Here is a 20,751-nt window from a genome sequence, read left to right as displayed (position 1 = left end):
GGAGAGTTGAGGTATCTTACAGGGAGACTACAGAGGGAGGAAGGCAAAGCTGAGAGAAACAAACATAAGGACAAGAAAACCACCATTTTTTCCACAACACAATTTGGCAGTTTGCTTAACTTCAGATACCATCCCATGGATACACATGCTGGCCTAAATAATAACCAAATCCCACATATAAAATTACAGGATCTCATTAGTGTTGTATCAATTCAACATTACAGCACCATATATTCTTCTGTTAGCAGTACTGCACTCAGTATGCATTATTCTGCCTTAAAAAAAATATCAAAAACCAAAATCTCAAAGCCCTTTAATAGTGTCCTGCATTTTTTCAGCCAGCTTTTCATTCTGCAAATGACACTTTTTACCAGCATGGTGGAAGTTCTGTTTTATCTTTGACAGGTCCTGAGTTAATCCTGATAGCAAAAAGGAATTTTCATTAAAAATAATAAATGTGAAAAACAGCTTACAAAGCCAAGAAAGAGAGCTGCATGTGTGGGGAACAGAGTGTCACAGGACACCGCAGGAACTATATCATGCTGGACTGACAGCTTCAGCAGCCATGAGGTGAAAGCAGGGAAGAGGAAGGAACAGGCAAATTTCAGGGTCAATCCTTCAGGCATTGCTTGAAAGCTCAGAGTTAGAGGGAGCAAAAAGCAATAGCACATCATGGAGCTCAGAAATTGCCTTGCCAACCCTGCAGCCACACAGAGAACATTTGCTCATGGTCAGTACTGAAGCCTGGACAGGGCTTACCTGGAGCCAACATTGTAGATGCTGTACTGCAAAGTCAAGTCCTTGCCCTCCACTGCATATCTATTTAACAGGGATTTGGAGGCCAGGAGCCTGGCACCATCCTCACAGTGAGCCACAGACACCAGAGCAAACACAGCAAGAAGCGGGAGCTTCATCTAGAAACACAAAGAAATGGAATGTCACGTCACTGATCATTTGAAATCTCTCAACACTTGCCTGTGAGACACAGCACTGTCCCAAATCTACAGCCATGGAAGAAAAGTTCACGGTCTTGTCCCCTTTCAAAACCCTGCCAGTACCACTCCCTTTGACAGAATCATGAAACATCCTGAGTTGAAAGGCACCCAAAAGGATCATCAAGTCCAAGCCCTGGCCCTGCACATCTCAATAACGGGCAAAGCTTTCCAATCACTAAGCCTCTTCTAGTAACTTCCAGAGCAAAAGCTTTCATCAGTTACTATTTTCATCAGTTTTAGCAACTAACAGTTAATTGCCCTTGGAAGGCCTGGCAACTTTCCAGTGCTGTCTTACATAACAGAATTAGTTTTTAGAAAGCACAGCTCCTCACTTCCAACATTATTCTTCCCTATTTCCAGACACTGAGAACCACCAACTGCCTGCAGTGGCTTTTATGATCCTCTGCACATGTCCCTGCTTCAGGCCATGTGGTCTGACTTATCCAAACACATTGCCTCTGCAGCCACTCTGCTGAGAGGACAAGGAGACAACAGGAACACTACAGATGTGACCAGTGAGGACACTTGATGGGGCTTTTGAATGCAAGAATTGTGAAGCAAAAACTGCTTCAATATCAGGGCCTCTGCCTTCCACAGTCACAGGGTGGCTGGGATTGGACAGGACTGTAAAGACCATGCAATTGCATCCCCCTGTCATGGGCAAGGACACCTTCCACTAGCCCAGGTCGCTCCAAGCCCCATCCAACCTGGCCTTCGACACTTCCACGGATTGGGCAGCCACAGCTTCTCTGGACAACTTGTGCCAGTGACTCACCTCACTCACAGGCACCAATTTCTTCCCAATATCCAATCTAACTCTGCCCTCTGGCAGTGGGAAGCCTTGTTTTGTCACTCCAGGCCCTTGTCCAAAGTCCCTCTCCAACTCTCTTGGAAGCCCTGTAGGCTCTGGAAGGGGCTCTAGGGTCCCCCTGGAATCCTCTCCAGACTCAACACCCCCAGCTCTCCCAGCCTGTGTCCAGAGAAGAGGGGCTGCAGCCCCTGGATCATCTCTGTGGCCTCCCCTGGACTCACTGCAGCAGCTCATTGTCCTCTCTATGCTGGGGAGCCCAGAGCTGGAGGCAGCTCTGCAGGGCAGGGTCTCAGCAGAGCAGAGGGGCAGAATTCCCCCCTCACACGCTGCCCACACTCCTGGGGTTGTGGCCAGGGCAGTTGTGGCTTTCTGGGCTCCTGAGTTGCCACGGCGTGCTGAGCTTCTTGTCAATGTCCCATGCCCCCACATCCTTCCCAGGGCTGCTCTCCATCCATTCTCCCCCAGCCTGTTTGTGTTTTGGGGTGCCCCAGTGGAGGTGCAGCACCTGCCGTTGGCCACGCTGAACCTCCCGGGCTTGGAAGCCCCTTCCTTCTCCCAAGCCGTGCCCTGCTGCAGCCCAGGCTGCTCCTGCCCCCTCACGAAACCCACAGGGGCTCAAGGATCCTCCCAACAGGGAACCGCCCGCTTTCACCCACGCTGCCCGCGGAACACCCCGGCTCTGACCCTCCAGCCGGTCCTTCCTGGCCCTTCAGAGCCGATCCTCTCCTACAGACCCATCCCGAGGGCCGAGGAAACGGACTCCAGCGGCCCCGAGCCTCCCGTCCCTCACCGTCCTTCCCGCCCCTCACCGTCTCTGCCGCCGCCAACGCCGCAAAGACGAGTCAGCGCCACCGAGGCGGAAGTGACGCACACGAACCGCGCCTCAGGAAAGCCCTATGCCCCCTGGGAAATGGAGTCCTGTGGGCACGCAGGGGTTCTGCGCCTGCGCAGAGCGCGCTTCCTGCGCTGCCCATTGCCCACGGTGGCGGAAGTAGCGGCGGGCGCTGCTCTTAGTTATAGATGGGACTTTTAGTTGCAGTTGGTGCTTTTAGTTGTAGTTGGTGCTTTTAGTTGTAGCTGGGACTTGTAGTTATAGTTGGGACTTGTAGTTATAGTTGGGACTTTTAGTTATAGTTGAGACTTGTAGTTATAGTTGGGACTTCTAGTTGTAGTTGGGACTTTAAGTTACTGCTGCCCCATGCAGACTAAATCCTGTAATTAGAGCGTGAGCCATCCCCATCTCCTGCAGGAAACGAAAACCTTCTGTGAAATACAAAGCTGTGTTTGGTGTCAGGTACAAACAGGCGACGTGTGTATTTGTGATTGCAATATGTGTGGAGACCAACAATGGGACAGTTGCGAATTCTGATAATAACTGAGGAAAGTAAAGCATGGAAAAAGGCCTCTGAATCTATCTTTTGTTTGCAATTAACCTTGGTTGATTTGGGAGCATTGGAATTAAAGTGTTAAAGATGTTGCTCTTTGCTTGTAGTTAATCCTTACAGAGTTCTGCAATAATAACCTTTTGAAGTATAATTTTAGAATATTGCTTGTATCCTTGAAACTATAGCTTTGGAATATAGATATGCTTATCTCACACCTTAATAAAGCAGAGAAAAACAGCTTGAGAAAGGAAGATGAACATCACCTCAAGGGTTTATGGTTTTGACCAAGGGAAGCTGGACATCACTGTTATGAGATTTATAGTCCTTGCAATTAAAAGGGGGACACGCATCTGGAGAGCTGGACCCCACCAGAGGGGATACATCCTGAGAAAAATTAAATCACAATAGTGTATAGAATTGTGATGTAAAAGCCAGGAATAGAAACTGCTGATGAGTAAAAAAATTGGAATAGAAATTGCTGAGGAAGCTGATGAGTACCCCTATAAATACCTGTAAGCCTCAACTATCGGTGTGCAGTTGGAGGGAAAACTTCCCCCACTGTACCCAGCGCTGTGTTGCTCATACTTTACCATATTAATTAATAAATTGATTGCTGCTTGAATATTGGCTTAGTCAAGCTTCTTATTCATAACATTTCTGCCTGGAACATCAGTTTCTGAGGGGATGGCACTAATTCACCAATTCCTTAGCTCATGGCACCGTGCTGGGCTGGGCTCTCATGGGAAGGCTCTGGAGAAGAGCAGCAGGTGTGTGTCAGCACCACAGGGAGCTCTGGCCACGCCAGCAGCCTGCCCAGGTGCACAGGGGATGTGTAAAGCACTGGGGAAGGAGTGAAGGAGAAGGAGCAGGGCTAAATTCCTCAAGAATCATGTGCACAGAACCCCAGGGCCTCCCTTCCTGCGCTCAGGGCTCCCTGCTTGACTCACTCCCCGAAGAGTCAAACAAGATGTGTCCCGACCTCCCTGGTGCAAAGCCAGCAGCACAAGAAACCTTCTGGTGTTTCCAGCCCTGCAGGAGGCCCCCAGAGCTCCCCTGTGCCTGTGTCTATCAGGCAGATTACCTCACATGGGAGAAAGGCCTCAAGAACCTGCTCTGGACAGATTTTGCTCCTCACACACGTGGAGCAGCAGCTGGGTCTCTTTGTTGTGTTCAGTGCTGCCCTGGACATGGAGCTGTCGGATGATTCCTTCCCCCCAGAATATTTTGGCATCGTCTCTGGCATGCTCAACGTCAAGTGGGACAGGATTGCTCCGTATCTTTTCATGTTTTGAAATTTCTCCCAACTCCCTTTCTTGCCCCTGAGCATCCTGCAGCTTCATCCTGTCTTCATTTGCTGTCCCTGAAATTCCTTCCAGAGCCTGGACAGGGTGCCAGATCCAAACCTTTCCTCTTCTGGATGGTGCAGTGTGAAAACAAAGTTCCTTGCAGACAGGAGCAGGTGCTGGGGTGGTTCCTGTGCCTGTGGAGGAGCAGCTGGGTCAGCCTTGGCTGGCTCTGGCTGTCTGTGACCACGAGCACTCAGATCTGTCAGCAGCGCTGACGTTTTCACCTGGCTCCTGCTTGCTCTTTCCCATCTCCTCCCTTTTCTTCCTGCAATACAGCAGTGTTCCTTGACATCCAACTCCCAGAGCCAGCAATGTGTCCCACACCGTGGTTCTGCGGCCTCTCAAGGCTGGGTACTTCAACTTCACCTCTGCCACCATCACGTACCTGGCACAGGAGGGTGCCCAGGTGGTGGTAAGTGCCTGATTTGTGGGATCCCTGCATGTGGGGGTGTTCACAGGGGTCTGAGGATGAGGGAAGAGATGAGCATCTGACTCCATGTTTCAGAAGGCTTGATTTATTATTTTATGATATATATTATATTAAAACTATACTAAAAGAATAGGAGAAAGGAGTCCATCAGAAGGCTGGCTAAGAATAGAAAAAGAAAGAATGATAACAAAGGCTTGTGTCTTGGACAGAGAGTCTGAGCCAGCTGGGCTGTGATTGGCCATTAATTAGAAACAACCAATCCCAGATGCACCTGTTGCATCCCACAGCAGCAGATAACCATTGTTTACATTTTGTTCCTGAGGCCTCCCAGCTTCTCAGGAGGAAAAATCCTAAGGAAAGGATTTTTCATAAAACGTGTCTGTGACACCTGCAGCCACACCTGACTGTGCTCCCAGAGCTGCATGGTTGAGGTGATGCATGTCTGTGTTGCTCTCAGCCTGCCCAGTTCTGGAGTGAGCAGGAAAGGTGGCAAAGTCTTTTCTCTGCCTTTTCCAGGTTGGCTTCACCAGTGCTCCTGGGCAGGGAGGAATCCTGGCTCAGCGTGACTTCGACAGGAGGTTCTCCCCTCACTTTGTGAGTACCTTTCCATGGACAATGGAAAAGTGCAGCAGGCAGCTGCAGCCCAGTGTGGTGGCTTCCTGCTTGCACATGGGGTGTGTGGCTTGCCCTGCAGTCACCTGGAGAGCTCCAGAGGGAGCTGGAGTTGGTTCCTGTCAGTTCTCCAGAGAGCTGTCACAGAAACGGCTGAGTTTCCATCCCAGCTCCCTGTGTGAAGGAGCTGCACTGTGGCATTTGAGGCAGAAAATCTGAGAGTAGGATCTTAGAAGGTCCTAGGCTGGAAGGGACCCACAAGGATTGTGGAGTCCAACTCCTGGCCCTGCAGAGACAACCCCAGGAATCCCAACCGTGTGCCTCTCAGCCCTATCCAAACTCCTTGAGCTCGTGTCAAGCTCGGTGCTGTGACCACTTTCCTGGGGAGCCTCTTGCAGTGCCTGGGAGAGCATCCTGTGGGAGAAAGAGCCTTTTCTGAATATCCAGCCTTTAATGCTGCCTGTCCTGACACAGCTGTGGGCGCTCCCTTGGGTCCTGTCATGGTCACTGAGGGCAGAGGTCAGCGCCTGCCCCTCTGCTTCCCCATGTGAGGAAGCTGCAGACAGTGTGAGGTCTCTCCTCCCTCTCCTCCTCTGACCTCATTGCTTTAAGACTCCTCTGGCCTGGATTGTTTTGACTTTTCTCTTAACAATTTCTCCCTCTAGCTGAATTGGGCGGCATTTGGAGTGATGACCCTGCCCTCCATCGGAATCCCTCTGCTGCTCTGGTACTCGAGCAAGAGGAAGTATGACACCCCCAAGAGCAAAAAGAACTGAGCAGAGCCCAATGCCAGCAGCAGCAGCCCAGAGCTCGGGACAGGACACCCCCAAAGCCCCAAGAACAGCAGCTGGGTTGGGATCCATCTCCTGCCAGGTGCTGCCTGCGTGGTGCTTCAGCCCTCTGGGCAAAGGATTCAGTGGCTGCAGCAGCAGCTGTGAGGTGTCCTCTGTGTTTGAATGGAGAAACAAGCAAACAGAAAAAAGAACAACCAGAAGTCCCAAACTGCCTTGTCCAACCCCTTTGAAGGCAGAACCTCTCTCTCCTCTGCAGCTGCAGCAATCCGAGCAGCGAAGCATGTTAGTGCCCAGAGGGGCCTGTCTGTGGGTCTCTGCCCCCTGTGCTGCCTCCAGCACCCATTTGCCTGCTGCAGTTTTCTGCAGGGTGTCATATCTCAGGGTCCCCTCCAGGTGCTGCCTGCCCTGTGGGACAGATATTGCTCTGGTGACACCACAAACCTGATTTGATAGAGGATGTCACAGCTGCTGCTTTTTCCTGTTGATACTGTTCTCTGACCCACCAGCCTGCCCAGGTCCATGATGGGCTTGTAAAGCCACGAGGGTGGAGTGCAGGGAGGAGGATCAGGGTTAAGTTCCAGAAGAATCAGGTGCACAGGTTGAGAAACTCTCCCTGCACTGGCGATGCTCTGCTTACCTACACCCACCCACAGCCCCCTCCCCACGACAGGCTGCAGCTTTCTGCTGATACTGGATCAGGACATGTCCTGACCTCCCTGGTGCAAAGGCAGTAACAAAACAACCTGCTGCCATTTCCAGCACTGCAGGAAGCTTTCCCTGTGCCCTTGTTCCTCAGGCAGCTCCCTCTGTTGGGAAAAGGGCTGTTCTGTTCACATTTTCCCCTTGCACCCAGATGAGCAGCCCATGGGCACCAGTGCAGGGCCCTCTCACTGCTGTGTGTGCTGGGAAAGCCCTTTCACTGGAGATCCCCACTCCCAGGCTGTGCTCTTCCTACAGCCACTTTCTTCTTTCCCTGCTGCTTCAGGCAGAAGTTCTCCAAGCTGCAGACAATGAAATGCAGGACAGAAGTCCAATCCCTGTTGGCCATTGAGGCCACTAAACTATTCTCTCTCCTCCTCACCCCACCTCTCTGTGTGGTTTGGTGCAGCCAGGGCAGCTCCTGGCAGTCTTGAAGCACTGATGACACACCTGTCCTCACTCTTAGAACCTCAGACCCTTTTCTGTGAAGCAGGAGCATTTTTGGGAACTGTTTCATTCCCCCCCAGTGAGCCTCTGTCTCGGTGCTGCTGGTCAGTATGTGATGGCTTTCAGGCCAGAAGAGATCACACAGCTCCATTGCCACCCACACAGCTGTGTTCTGGAATACTCTGCCTTGGGTTAAGGAGAGGGGAAGCCACACAGAAAGGGTTCCAAGAGGGTTCTGTGGTTGCTGGCTGGGTCTGAGAGCAAAGAAAGATAGGATTTTTGGTATGGGGGTTATGGGGACAAGATGGAGGAATCTGGGCGTGTCCAGCCTTTCTTCTTCTTCTTGTTCTCCATTTTCTGCAGTGATGTTGGCACTTTGAGATTGGTTTAGAGTAGAAGTTCAGTTAACTGTCTAACATAGGTGATGGGTATTGGGAATTAAGTGTAAATATGTTATATTTAGAATAGAAGTGCACTGTCTAACATAGGCGATAGGTATTGGAAAGTTATTGTAAATATGTTGTATTTAAAATAGAAGTTCAATGTCTAACATAGGTGATGGGTATTGGGAATTAAGTGTAAATATGTTATACATAGTTTGCAGTATAAAAGGACAACACAGAGAGTGCCTGTGGCTGCCTGCTGAGCAGATCTCAGCTGGGCAGAAAGAAAATTTTATAGATAAGAATTAATAAACAACCTCAAGGCCGAAAAGTGAAGAGTCCAGACTCGTTCTTCAGTTGCACAGGACGAAGCAGAGACATCCTGCACATCTCAGGGCAGCAATTATCAACAGCAACTGGAGACTCCTGTGTGTAGTTTTGATTTTGGTTGGAAAGAGACTCCAGTGCAGCACACTTTCAAACGTGGCTGGCATTGATTCTGCACTAATGGTCTCACTTCCAGCGTGTGTCCCAGCAGCATCTCTCTTGGCCAAGTGCAGATTGTCCCTCCTAACTCTGTAACACAAAAACCCTTAATCAGGATAGAACCATGTATTTTGGGGGAGAAAATTTATTGGTACCAGTTTACAGCTGTGCAAGTTCATTTAATGCAAAAGGACAATCAAAGACTTCTGTCATGGGAGTATTTTTACTGGGTGTGTATAACCACACACACCTCTCTCCTCAGGATAAAGTGAATTACTGAGATTTGTTCCTCATTTTACTCTTTAAAGTTTTACACTTTAGTTGCAGTTTGACTGACCAAGCAAGAGTGGTGTGCAGCAGCAGTGCAAGGACTGGAGCTGTTGGGAGTGGGGATACCTCCCCTTTTTCTTGCAGGGGAGGAGTTTCTTAATTTTGAATGGCGTTGTTAAAAATAACGATCTGCAGGTCAGAGCTGTTTCCCTTGTTTTGTGCCTCTTTGGGAGGCTGGGGTGAGATTATGTCTGTTGGGACATCTGAATGTCAGAGTGGGAGGTGGGCAATGAAAGAGCAGGGGTGAGGAGGATGAGGGGACTTCCATCCCCAAAAGGTGGCTGTGGTGGTTTCAACAACAAATGAGGAGCTCAGCTCCAAACAAGCCACTGCCCTTCCCCTCCTGCTGTCAAGGGAGGGACAGTAAATCAGAGATGAATGACTTAAAAATAACAATTTGTTAAAAAATAAAATCATAAAGCAATGGAATGAGACATACAGGATGGAAAGAAATTTGTACAGAATAAAGGAAAATGTTTTAACCAGCAAAAATCAAGGTGTTTGATAGCTCCCTTGTAACAAAGAGAAAATGGCTGCTGCTTCCCTTAGCAGCTCTTGTGGCCCAGGAGGACAGAGACAAGGTGGTGGTGAGGCTCTCTTGGCTCTTCCTCCTTGGAATTAAAAAACTGTGATGTCAGGGGCTTGTGGAGTAATTCTGATGGTGGATGGGAGGTGCTGGCATTGCCTGGTGAGCAGCAGAGCTGCAGTATCAGTTTCCCTGCTCCCTCCCTGTGACAGCAGCAGAGTTTTGGCCCTTCCCTGCCTCTTCCTGCCCTTTCTGCAGCAGCTGGCTCTCCCTCACCTGGGTTGGACTCAGCTGGGTTTGGTCTCTTCTGCTCTTGGGGCAGGAAGGAATTCCCAGTGGGGGAAGCCAGGCACTGAGAAATGCACCCTGGCTCCACAGGAAGATCTTTCTGTCCTTGCTCCTCGTGTCTGCGAGTAATTCTTGGATGTAATGAATTTTGGAGGCAGAATCAAAATTTCAGGGATGGTTACCTCACAGAGAATGAATCTGGCTTTTGTCTGCGAGCAATCCTTGGGTGTATGGAATTTTGGAGGTGGAACCCAATTTTGGCTATGGGCTCCTGACACCATAGGAGGGCTTCCTGTGATGAGTGGAAGCTTCAGACAAGCCCTGACTTAGCCTCAGATTTTGGTTTAAACAAACAGTTTGAATTTAAGGGATCACTCTGGACTGCAAATTCTAACAATGTCAAATCAGATCTATTTATAAAAATTAGTTATTTATCACACAGACAAGAGACAACAGATGAAAGATCCTAATCAGAATTACTTACTACACAGTAGAAAACTAAAGACCTACTAGTAGATTATAGCATAATATAAAACAGTGCACTACATCAAGGTAACTGCATTAAAGCTAGCAGAAGAAATAGTATTGATTAGGAGGCAAATGTAACTTACCACCAAAATGGCAATAATGCACAGAGATTCCTTCGCTTAACCCCTGGGGAGTAACTGTGAAGCAGGTGTCTGTACTCACAAGAGAAACTCCACACATTTCCATGGAAATGTAGAGAAAATTTGTGAAAGTTTGGTATGGCTTTTAGAGTTTGTAAAGTGAGGTGTCTCAGTCAAAAATCTGACTTACATTGCCAGATCTCACTTCAACATTAAGATAATTATTGGCATTTGGAGGATGCCAGAGCATTGTACCAGAATAACTCCCTACAAAACAGCTTTTGACAGTCCTGTTTGAGTTATCTGACTTTTAACAAACAATAAATTGTTTGTTAGCCCTTGTGGGAGGGTCAGATGCCCTGCTATGGAAGGAAATTATGTAGGCCTGAAGTTTCAGGTTGTCCTAGGTTGCAAGGCAATGTGTATTCTATTTGCCATCTGTTAGAGATGGGGCAGTTATCTTCTGTTAATTGGGCAGTTTTATTTATCTCTTCCACAACCAATCCTCCCTATGGGGAGACAACTGCTGTTAATGGGCCAGTGAGTGTCACTGCATGGCTGATAAAAATTACAGCATCCCATGGGGAGATGCTCTGCCCAGAGGGAGGAGCCAAGCATTCCCAACTGGATATAACTTGAGATTTTGGGACACCAGCACAGCCTTTCCACTGGATTACCAGAGGAGCAGCTGCCTTTTCCACTGGATCTTCAGAGGAAGACTGCACCTTTCTACAGAATCCCTGCTCCAGCAGAGCCACCCCTGACACTCCAGGAGGACTGAAGCCACAATTCCAGTGGGACTGCCGCCAACACCTGACCCACAGGGTGTCAGGTTGGGTTCTGACTCTGTCAGTGTTGGTTTGGTTTACTGCATTGTATTTTTTTTCTTCCCTAATAAAGAACTTATCTTGGTTTGGAAGGACAGGAGTCTGCTAAGGAAGGCAGGAGCCTCCCCTGAAATGGAGAATGTAAACCCTCCCCAACCCTCCCAATTGCTATAAATTTTAAATTAAGGGGCTCTCAGGCAAAAATATAGGAGCAGGAAATAACAGTTTTTAAATAGGGAAGAAAAATAAAAGGATAAAATAAACAATGCAGTACACTAGAACAGCACTGACAGACTCAGAACCCAACCTGACACCCTGTGGGTCAGGGTGTTGGTGGCAGTGCCATTGGAATTGTGGCTCAGCCCTCCTGCAGTGTCAGGGGTGGCTCTGTTGGAGCGAGGGGGTCCTGTAGAGAAGGATGTATTCTTCCTCTGAAGATCCATTGGAACAAGAGGCAGCTGATGTTTCTCTGGGGAATCCAATGGAGAAAACCATGCTGGTGTCTCAAAAACCTCTGGATTATATCCGAGTAGCAATGCTTGGCTCGTCCCTCTGGGCGGAGCATCTCCCAATGGGATGTTATAGTTCTTATCAGCCGTGCAGTGACATTCAATAGCTGTTATCAGCAGATGTCCCCTCCGGAGGGAGGTGTGAATGTGGTCACTCAAAGAGAGAGATAAGGCAAACTGCCCACTTGACAAAGATAATCTGCCATACAGATGGTAATTGAAAACACCTTGCATTGCAATCTGGAACAGAACTGTTATTCCCTGCTCCCATATCTTTGTCTGAGAGCCCCCCCTTAATTTCAATCTTATAACAATTCGGAGGGAGGGGGTTCACAGTTTCCAGTTCAGGGGAAGCTCCTGCCTTCCTTTGCAGACGCCTGTCTGTTCAAACCAAGACACAGGTGTAGATGAGAAGCAGCCCAGGGGAGGCCAAGGCCAGCCAGACTGAAAGGACAGAAAAAGCTGTCCTGGCACCTTTCACCTGGGAGCACTTCTTGCATGTGTTGCATTTTGGAGGTGGAATCAAAATTTCAGCCATGATCTCCTGGACAAGAATGGCAGTTCTTTTCCACAGGAAATAAAGCACAGAGACCCAGTGTTGCAGGGGCAGATGAGAGGAAGCCCAGAAGAGATTGATGCCAGGCAGACCAGTCTGTCCTGGCAGCTTTTGTCTGGGAGGAATCCTTGCATGTACTTCTCGCTTGCTTTGCCTTGTGAACCCAACCCCTGACTTGCCTTGCTTACCTTGCACACCCATCCCCTCTGTCCTGACCTGTCTACTGCTTTCATTCCTGGCCTTCTCCGGCAAGGCTTGCCCCTCCTTTGATTTGCCTTCCCATGCCTACCCCAACCTTGCATTTCTTTGTGGACCCCTCTGTGTTCTTCCCTTGCCCTTCCTCCACTCCACTGCCTTGCTCACCCATCTCCCAGGCTTGACAAGAAAAGGGCTCTTGCAGGTTTTACTTCTGTCCCTGTTCCACATTGGTTGTTTTTCTGGGGGAAGAGGGAGTTCTGTAAATCCAGAAGGTCCTTTGCTGTTTGTTTTTCATTTCTTCTCCACCACATTGTCAGAAGAAGAGGACTTCTCCTCCATCCTGTCTTTGTCCCCTGGGCTATGTGGTCTTCTACAGAGGCTGCCATGCTGGGTGAGGGGTCTTCCCTTCCACACTGTCCTTGGACAAGGGACAGTCCAGTCCATCTTGGAGAGGGGCTTCTCTGACAATTTGTTTTCATTGTTTCTGGGGGCCTGTTTCAGTCTTTGCTTTAGAGCCTTTGTATTTTTTGTTATTGCTGTTTCCTTAGTAATTGATGCTTTGTTTTTTAGTAAACTGTTTTTTTTTTTTACTTTTATCTTCTCACATTTGCCTCTCCTTCTGTTGAAAGGGGAGTGCTTAAAACTGAAGGAGAGGTGGCTTGTTTCCCAGGCTCCACCCCATAAATAGTCTTAAATTAAGATGAATTTGGTGCACAGCTAAAGGGGCTTGAGAGAGAAAATTACAAAATAACAATATTGTCCAAAACATTTGTGTATTGGGTACAGAACTCCCTGGTCACTGTGCTTCTGGTTATATGGATAACCAGACTAACTTTGTGTATGTGTTTTAACTGTAGAGCCATTTGCCCACCATGGGGGATGTCCTTTTTCAGATCAGGGAGAGAGAGAAACCAAGGTTGCTTTGTGGATACACTCTGTGATATCAGTTTATGGAAAGTCAACATCAGTGGCAAGGAAGATCATTTTGTGTGTGTTTTCACTGTTGTTTGCCTGTCCTGGTCTGGGGTGCTGCTTCTAGGGGTTTATTAATGATTGCACCCAGCCTACTGGGAGAACAGGAGAGGGTGATTTTCCCCAGCCTTTCACCTCCTTCTCCCCCTTCAGGTCTGACACATCACTTTTTGACAATGTTGACTTCCCTCAGGATGTTAAAAGACACCATAATTTGTTGCTTCTTGTGGAGCAAATACAAGTTTCCACACATAAGGGGCACAGTCCAAGAAAGCCTTTTTTCCTGGCACACGTTTATCTGTGTGGGAGACAGCTGAAAACTTTTCGGTTCAGAATCAGACTACAAGAGTGACAGAATATGATGGTACATAGATGTGAGAAGGAAAGTGCATGGCACTGGTGTGATTTGACAGAGCAGTGTGCTCTATGGCTCCTGTGCTGGCTCACTGTCCTGTGTGAGGGGTAGATGGGCATTTCACCCTCTGGGAGAATGAAAATGTGATGTTACACAGAATGCAGAAGGAGCCTGCAGAGCACCATGGCTGCGAGTGCAGTGTCCTTGTGCGTGGCTGCCACTCAGCTGCCTGCCCCATCCAAGTTATCAGTGCCAGGGGAAAGGTCTGCCACAGCCGCCTGTGCTGATAAATGTTCCTAACTCAGCCCTGTGTGGAAACAATTCCATTTGGCTTTAGGCTCTGGGATGCAGGGAAGGTGGTGGTTGGGGTAGCCAGGAAGGGCACAGGAGGATGAGCACGACAGGTTCTCCCTACCTGAGCCCAGGAGCAGCAGGGATGTGCAGCCCTGGTCTGGAAGCTGGGGCAGAAGTGTCCAGCAGAAGGAACCAAAGAGCTGCTCACACCTTTCTCAGCAGCAAAGCATATTGTGATGAGTGAGCCCAGCAATGCATAAACTACAAATGAATGTGTCTGACAGTCTCATGCTATAAAAGGCCAATCCCACATCTTCACAGAGAGGATTTCTAGCACACCCCCCTAAGGTGTGGGTGTAGATCTTTCCCATGACTGGGGATTCCCCCCAAGGTTACACCTCAAGGCTAAGTAAAAGAGATTTGCCCACATTTGCTGATGGAGGTGAGGAACATCAATCTCTGCTTAAAAACAGGGGTTTTCTCTAGCTTTAATGAAATTGCTTCAATATTGTTTCAAAAATAGAGCATTATGCTAGAAGTTACAACTGCCTGTCCTGTGTACTAGATAATTCTGACTAAGCTCTCTTTGTCTAAGCAGCATCAATATTGTAATAGAATTAAAGAAATTATTTTATTTATATAAATATATTTGGTTAGCCATCCTTTATCCCACAAGACAAAGTTGTATAAAGGTAGGGTTACACCTGTGTTCCTTTAGAGATAAACCTTTGACCACATCAGGGCCTGGGATTGGATTTAGCCACACCCAGGCTCCTCTATGAGGAGTTTAGAAAGCCAGGGCATCATTTCTGCACCTTGTGACACAAGCTGAGGGCTTCTCTAATAAATTTTGTCTGAAGCTCCCATCCTGTGACAAAGAGGGAGGTAGTTCATCAGTAATCAGTGTTAGAAAGTTACTCAGTGTGGAGCAATCACTCTCAAATTCAAGGCAAGCTGCCCTGGATGTCCAAGTGAAAGCTTCCATGCTAGCTGCTCCATAGTCACAACTCTGAAAAATACCAAGAGGTTAGTTACAGTAAAAACCTACACACAGGTTTTTACATTGTACTTGCAGAAATATGTTCAAGGTGTGTGTTTGCTGTGTGCCCTACAAAGCACAAGGAGCCAGCTTGTGATAAAGGAGGAAAACTGGAGTGTCATCTCTGCCCAGTTAGACATTCAGTTTTGCCCCAGTTCCTGCAGCTAATAATGCTCTAGGCTCAGGAACTGGATGTGGGGTGATTGCCCATAGAGATTGAAGGGCTGTGGATTCTGCTTTTACAGACTGAACTTCATATGTAGTTTGTTGGAAATATTGGTTTATTGGACACCAATAACGGGGTTCCAGTGCTATCCCCCCTAAATGAAAAACAGGAAATCTTCAAAGATACCTAAAATGCAGGAACTTGAGGATATGACAGTAACAGAGGATGTAGAAGGACAGAATGCAGAGTGCAGGACCCTACTGCATTGTCAGAGGTTGTTATGTAAATGGTCATTTCTAGATTAATAGATTGCAGTCCCAGCACAGAATCCATTGGTGTAAACAATCCCACTTATTCTAACTTTTTGGAAAAGACATCATCTGAAAGAATTTCAGTCCTCACCATGTTTTATACTGGAGATACAGTCACAGTATTTCAGCCTGTAATTCTCTCTGTTTCTTACAAAGCCCAAATTACAGCTTTAATTCATTTTTCCATTGGGTTATAATGTATAGCAGAGCTTAGTAATATCTTGGACCAAAATCCCAGAGATTTTTTCTGACTCTTCAGCCCAGTTGTCTGCCACAATTTCTGTAAGACTTTATCACCTAGAATTGTTACTTTCAATTCAAAAGGGTTTCCTTGCCTAAGAGTGTGTAATTTGGCTTGCTCAATCCAAACTTTTCTGCAGGCATCAGAGGCTTCTTCTTCTTTCTTTGTCCATTGCCAAACAACTTTCTTCCTGGTCCATTTCTGCTGTTACAGCATTTACCATAGTGTCTTGGTGTGAGGTGACAGGGGGGTTGAAAGAGAAGAATTTTTGTGTATAGGCATTGACTTATGTCAATGCTGAAACATTTTTGCTGCTAAGTTCCCATTTATTTCTGATCATGGGACACTAACTTGCACAAGATCATTCCACATTTGTTTCCTTGTCACACGTGAGTAAGTCTTCAGTTTTGCCAGGTGATTTTCATTCACCACCCGCACAGCTGGTTCTGAAATTAGAGCCCAAATTTCCCCTAAGGTACTTGCTAGGACACCTCTATTACTGGTAGCACTGTGGTGCCTGGTTGTAATCAAGGTCTTTAACGAAACAGGCACCCCTCTCAAAAGCTGTATTTTGATACTTTTAGTTACTGCTGCCCCATCCAGACTAGATCTTGTAATTAGAGCGTGAGCCATCCCCATCTGCTGCAGGGAACTAAAACCTCCTGCCTGGAACATCAGCTTCTGAGGGATGGCACTAATTCATCAATGCTCTTAGAACTGCTGCACACAGCCCTTGATACAGCATGGGAGTGGCAAAGTCCTGCCAAACAGGACCCCTGACCCCACTTTGTCCCTGAGCACATCCCTGATACAGCTGATCCTTATTGCCTATAGGACTTAATAAATTTTTGCACCAATTAATAAGTGAACAGACACTGCCCCACTATTCCAAGCTCGCAAAATCTATTATCAGTTTGTCTTCTCCTCTCTTCTGCTGATAGATCTCCAAAAATTCCATTTTGGAGTAAAAGTGCACCCCTCTATCCAGCAGATCCCTCCATTTGTGCTTCTACCACCTCCCTTCCTGCTAAATCTGGCTGAAGTTCAGCCTTGGAGTCTGAGGACTGACTCAAGATATTTCCATCCCATTCCTCAGGATCCTGTGAATACGATTGGGAAATGGAAATCTTATTTTTCCCATATCTGTGCCTTTGCTTGTGAGCAATATGTGGCACCACATTTTGCTGTTCTACGCTGCATTGCTGCTCATAGCACCACTGTGCTGGAGTTTAATTAATCTTGTGTGATTGCCTTTGCATCTTGTAAAGTCCTGACTTCCTTTTCCAACTCTCACATTGCTCTGCAAGGCTGTAACTTCATGGTCCAAAGCTCTAAGAAGCAGCTAGCAGCCATCTCCACCTGCCCACTAACTTGCAAGAAGGCTTTGATGCCCTTCAAGAGGGCACACACAGAGTAAATATTCGTGCTCTGGATCTTTAAGAAGAGACAAAGGACGTTTCAGCCCCTGGCTACAGCTGATCCATGCCTTATCCACAGCTTTGGATTGTGGTGTTTATGGGAGATATGGATCTTTGAAGTGCATCAAAGTGGGTGACTGGCACCTGAGGATTCACCTGAAGATGGATGGATGGATGGATGGATGGATGGATGGATGGATGGATGGATGGATGGATGGATGGATGGATGGAATTATTGGATTGGCAAGTGCACTGTTGTTCCTTTTTCATATTGCTTCTGCAAAAGATGTAGATTCATTAGTTTAACTGATCAGTGGGATCAAACTCCATGTAAGCCACAAGGAAAAACTGGGCAGTGGGCCTTGATCAATCAGTGGATGGGGGCAGTGTAACTAAAGGGCCAAAGCTTTTTACTGTGGAAGAAAAAAGAACGGTGTTAGAGAAGGAGAAAGAAGAGGGATGGGGTGGAGATTTGGGGGTCTTTGCCTGAATGTGCTATCTGTTGACAGAAGGGGTCATTATAAGAGGTAAATGTTATGGTGGTGGAGGATTTTGACCTTGAGGGAAGGGGATCAGGGGAAAATATCAGGGCATGCCCAGTTGAAACTCTGGTTCCAGTAAAGCTGGGGAATGGAGCCACATCTTCAGAAGTAACTGGCTGCAAGGGCCTGCTGAGGAAAGTTCCAGTACAGATTGTTGGGGCAGCAGGAAAATGAGCTTTGTAGCCACTCCTACCATGGCATGTATAGTTGGTGACACTAAACAAACTAATCCATTTCTCTATCCATTTCTATATATGCCATCAATGACCCCTTCCCTTGCTGGGATGAGTTGTATTTTGTAACTTAAATGCACAAAACCTTAAATCTTTTCTGAGAATACCATGGAGCTTCACATTCCACCTGAGACAGGCTGGAAAGCTCAGATCTGCCTGTTAGTGTGTAAACCATCAGAGGACATTGGACAAAATATTCTGGATGCCATTTGAAATGCAGTGATCTGCATGGGCCATGGAAAATGAGGCAAAGCAAAGAGAAAAAGCTCAGAACCAAAAGTTAAACACTTAAGAATAAATAAATATCCTATAAAGATAGAAGCTCAAAAAGGTCTGGAACCATGGACAAACACATTATTAGAATTTAGCATACTGAGACAATGTCAATCTGAGTTTTAGATGCCTTCCTCCAGGTTTCAAAGAAGCCTAATTCTCAAGAGTGCAGATTAGTACAAGTTTAAGAGCAATCAATCAAACATACACAGATATACACCCAATAATACCAAATCCTCATGGCTTGTTAACCTCAGTGCTGGAAACAAACTCTTATTTTACTGTTTTGGCCTTAAAGGATATTTTCTCTTGTATCCCAGTAGATGGGCAAAACTAAACAATCTTTGCCTATGAATGAGAGAATCCTGTGGCTGGAAGAAAGATGCAGTGGGAAAGGATGCAGTGTTCCCTCAAGGATTCAAAAATAAGCCCACTTTATTTGGTGGTTTTGGCAAAAGAAGTAGAGCAATGGACAAAAAGTAACAGTGTTCTTTTACAGTGTGTAGGTGACATCCTAATTGGAGGTGACAAGGAACAAACCTGTTTGAGAGTGACCTGCTTGAAAGCCTACAGAACTATTGGGACTTGCTGAAATTTCCAGAAAAAAAGGTAAGATTAATACTTTAGCTTTAAGGTACCAAAAGGACAATTAGCTCTGGGTGAAGGAAAAAAATAGTGATATTTCAAATTACAGCTCCTAGGACTGAAAGAAAACTAACAGGAGTTTTATTAGTGGCAGGATTTTGCCCCATACATGTTCAAAATTTTGGACTAATAGCCAATCCTTTTTATTTTTCAATCAAAGGTCCTGAAGAATTCCTGGAATGGCCCTGACAATGTTGCACCAGTTTTAACACCATAAAGGATGCTCATGGAAGCACTGGCTTAAGGCCTTCCAGATACAGCTAAACTCTTCATGGTGTGTGCAGAAAAGGCAACAAGTAGCTTTTGTGGGGGTGACACAGATCCTTGGAAGTTGGCAAAGGCCAGTGGGCTCCTTCTCCAAGCAACTGGATGGTCAGCATGCTTCTGGGCCATAGCAGCCAGCACCCTAAAGATGCAGGAGGCACAGAAATTCACTTTGGGATGATCACTCACTGTGCTGGTCCCATGTGCCATTGCTGGCTGTTCAGAATCCAAAGGGACATCACTGGATCACTCTAAGCTGGCTGGCAAAATACCAAGGACCAGGAAGAGTAGTCATGTGTGTGACATCAACTTCAAATGAAGGCATTTTGCTCCCTACTGAGAAGCAAGAACCTTTTCAACGTGACTGGCTGTACACTGTGGAGCAGTCAAGATGCCAACATTTAAGGGATGAACCTTTACAGGAACCAGGTAAAAACTGTATGTGGATGCAGCTGATTTGTGGACATAGGTAAGTTAGCCTTGGTGGGATGGAAGAGATGAGTGGTATCTCTGAGGGTCTGTGTCAAGGACCCCCAGGATGGCATTGACCCACAGAGCATCACCCTCCTGCCCCCCACCAATTCTTGGGCATCTAGTTGCCTGACCTGTGGAGCAGCCAGGTTTCAGCACCTGCATCACTCCCAGCTGCAAAGGTAGGAGCCCCCACAGCCTGGGGACCCCTTCCCCAGAAAATTAGAAAATTCCATCCTGACATCCCCATTTTCCACAGGGCTGTATTGCAGTGGCTGCTACAGAACCCTGAACAATATCTGCTCCGTGTGCATGGCCCCGCTGAGCTACCCGGACTCTGGGGATGAGGAGCTGTGAGCAGAGGGGTGCTGGGAGCCCACCCGAGCCTGGGGGGCTGCAGGGGGTGTGAGAGGGGGAGCTGCAGCTCAGCCCTGCCCTCTGTGCCCTGCAGGGACTCTAGTGATGAGGAGACAGCAGGGCTGGGGCTGGTTGTGCGAGGGCAGCGGCTGCAGCACATCAAGGACATCATCAGGGGCTGGAGGGTCCCCTCCAGAACAGCTGCCCAGCTGTGAGCCCAGCTGGAGGAGGTGGAAAAGAGTGAGGAGAGGGATGTGGGCAGCAGTGGGGTCAACAAGAGCAGATTGCTCTGCAGGTGAGGGCTGGCTGTGGGGTGGCAATGCCCCTTGTGCTCCCCAGCACTGGGGATGCTGGATGCCAACGCTGCACTCCAATCTCCCAGGAAGACTCCAGCTACCAGCAGCAGGCCAAAAACAGTGAAAAAGAGGGCAAGGGCCCAGTGAAAGCAGGACAGTGCCATGGGGCAGCAAAACCTCGGGTCCAGGTGCTGGGGTGTGCCTGGAGCCAGCCCCACCAGTGCAGCAGAAGCTGAGAGCCACTGGGTGGGGAAGGGCTGGTGAATAAATCACCTGGACCTCAAGGCACCTGAGTCCTGGTACTCTGAGTTGGCATCCACCATTCCAGGATGGTCCTGACCTTGTGATACCCCAGCTCCTTGCTGCCCCGGCTCCATCCCTGCTGTGCCCCCAGCCTCTCAATGCCCCCAGCCCCATCTCCAGCACCTTGGTGCCACCATCTCCATGCCCACTGTGCCTGCAGCCCCTACACATCCCTGTCCCCAGCCTTTATGGTGTCCCTGATCCCACCCCTGTGGTGCCCCCAGCCCCATGGTGACTCCCACCCCTCGGTGTCCCCCTCCCCACACACGGTGTCCAACCCAATCCCCATCCCCGTCCCCAGCCCCACAGTGCCCCGAGCCCCGAGATGCAGAATATGCAGA

The 20,751-nt window shown here is 47.9% G+C and overlaps 1 protein-coding gene across 1 annotated transcript; it reads left to right on the top strand.

Moving 5' to 3' along the window:
* The first annotated feature begins 1,422 nt into the window (after window positions 1–1,422).
* On the top strand, window positions 1,423–6,554 carry SSR2 (signal sequence receptor subunit 2). Its single transcript, XM_064732299.1, has 6 exons — window positions 1,423–1,510; window positions 2,520–2,797; window positions 4,313–4,464; window positions 4,841–4,949; window positions 5,484–5,561; window positions 6,245–6,554. Exons 1-6 carry the CDS (start codon window positions 1,423–1,425, stop codon window positions 6,353–6,355), a joined length of 816 nt encoding a protein of 271 aa, XP_064588369.1. The 3' UTR covers window positions 6,356–6,554.
* The last annotated feature ends 14,197 nt before the right edge of the window (window positions 6,555–20,751 follow it).

Source organism: Zonotrichia leucophrys, chromosome 25 (assembly GCF_028769735.1).
Source record: "Zonotrichia leucophrys gambelii isolate GWCS_2022_RI chromosome 25, RI_Zleu_2.0, whole genome shotgun sequence".
Taxonomy (NCBI): Eukaryota; Metazoa; Chordata; class Aves; order Passeriformes; family Passerellidae; genus Zonotrichia; species Zonotrichia leucophrys.
Note: the sequence above shows the minus strand (reverse complement) of the source record. Positions and strands in the feature narration are given on the sequence as shown.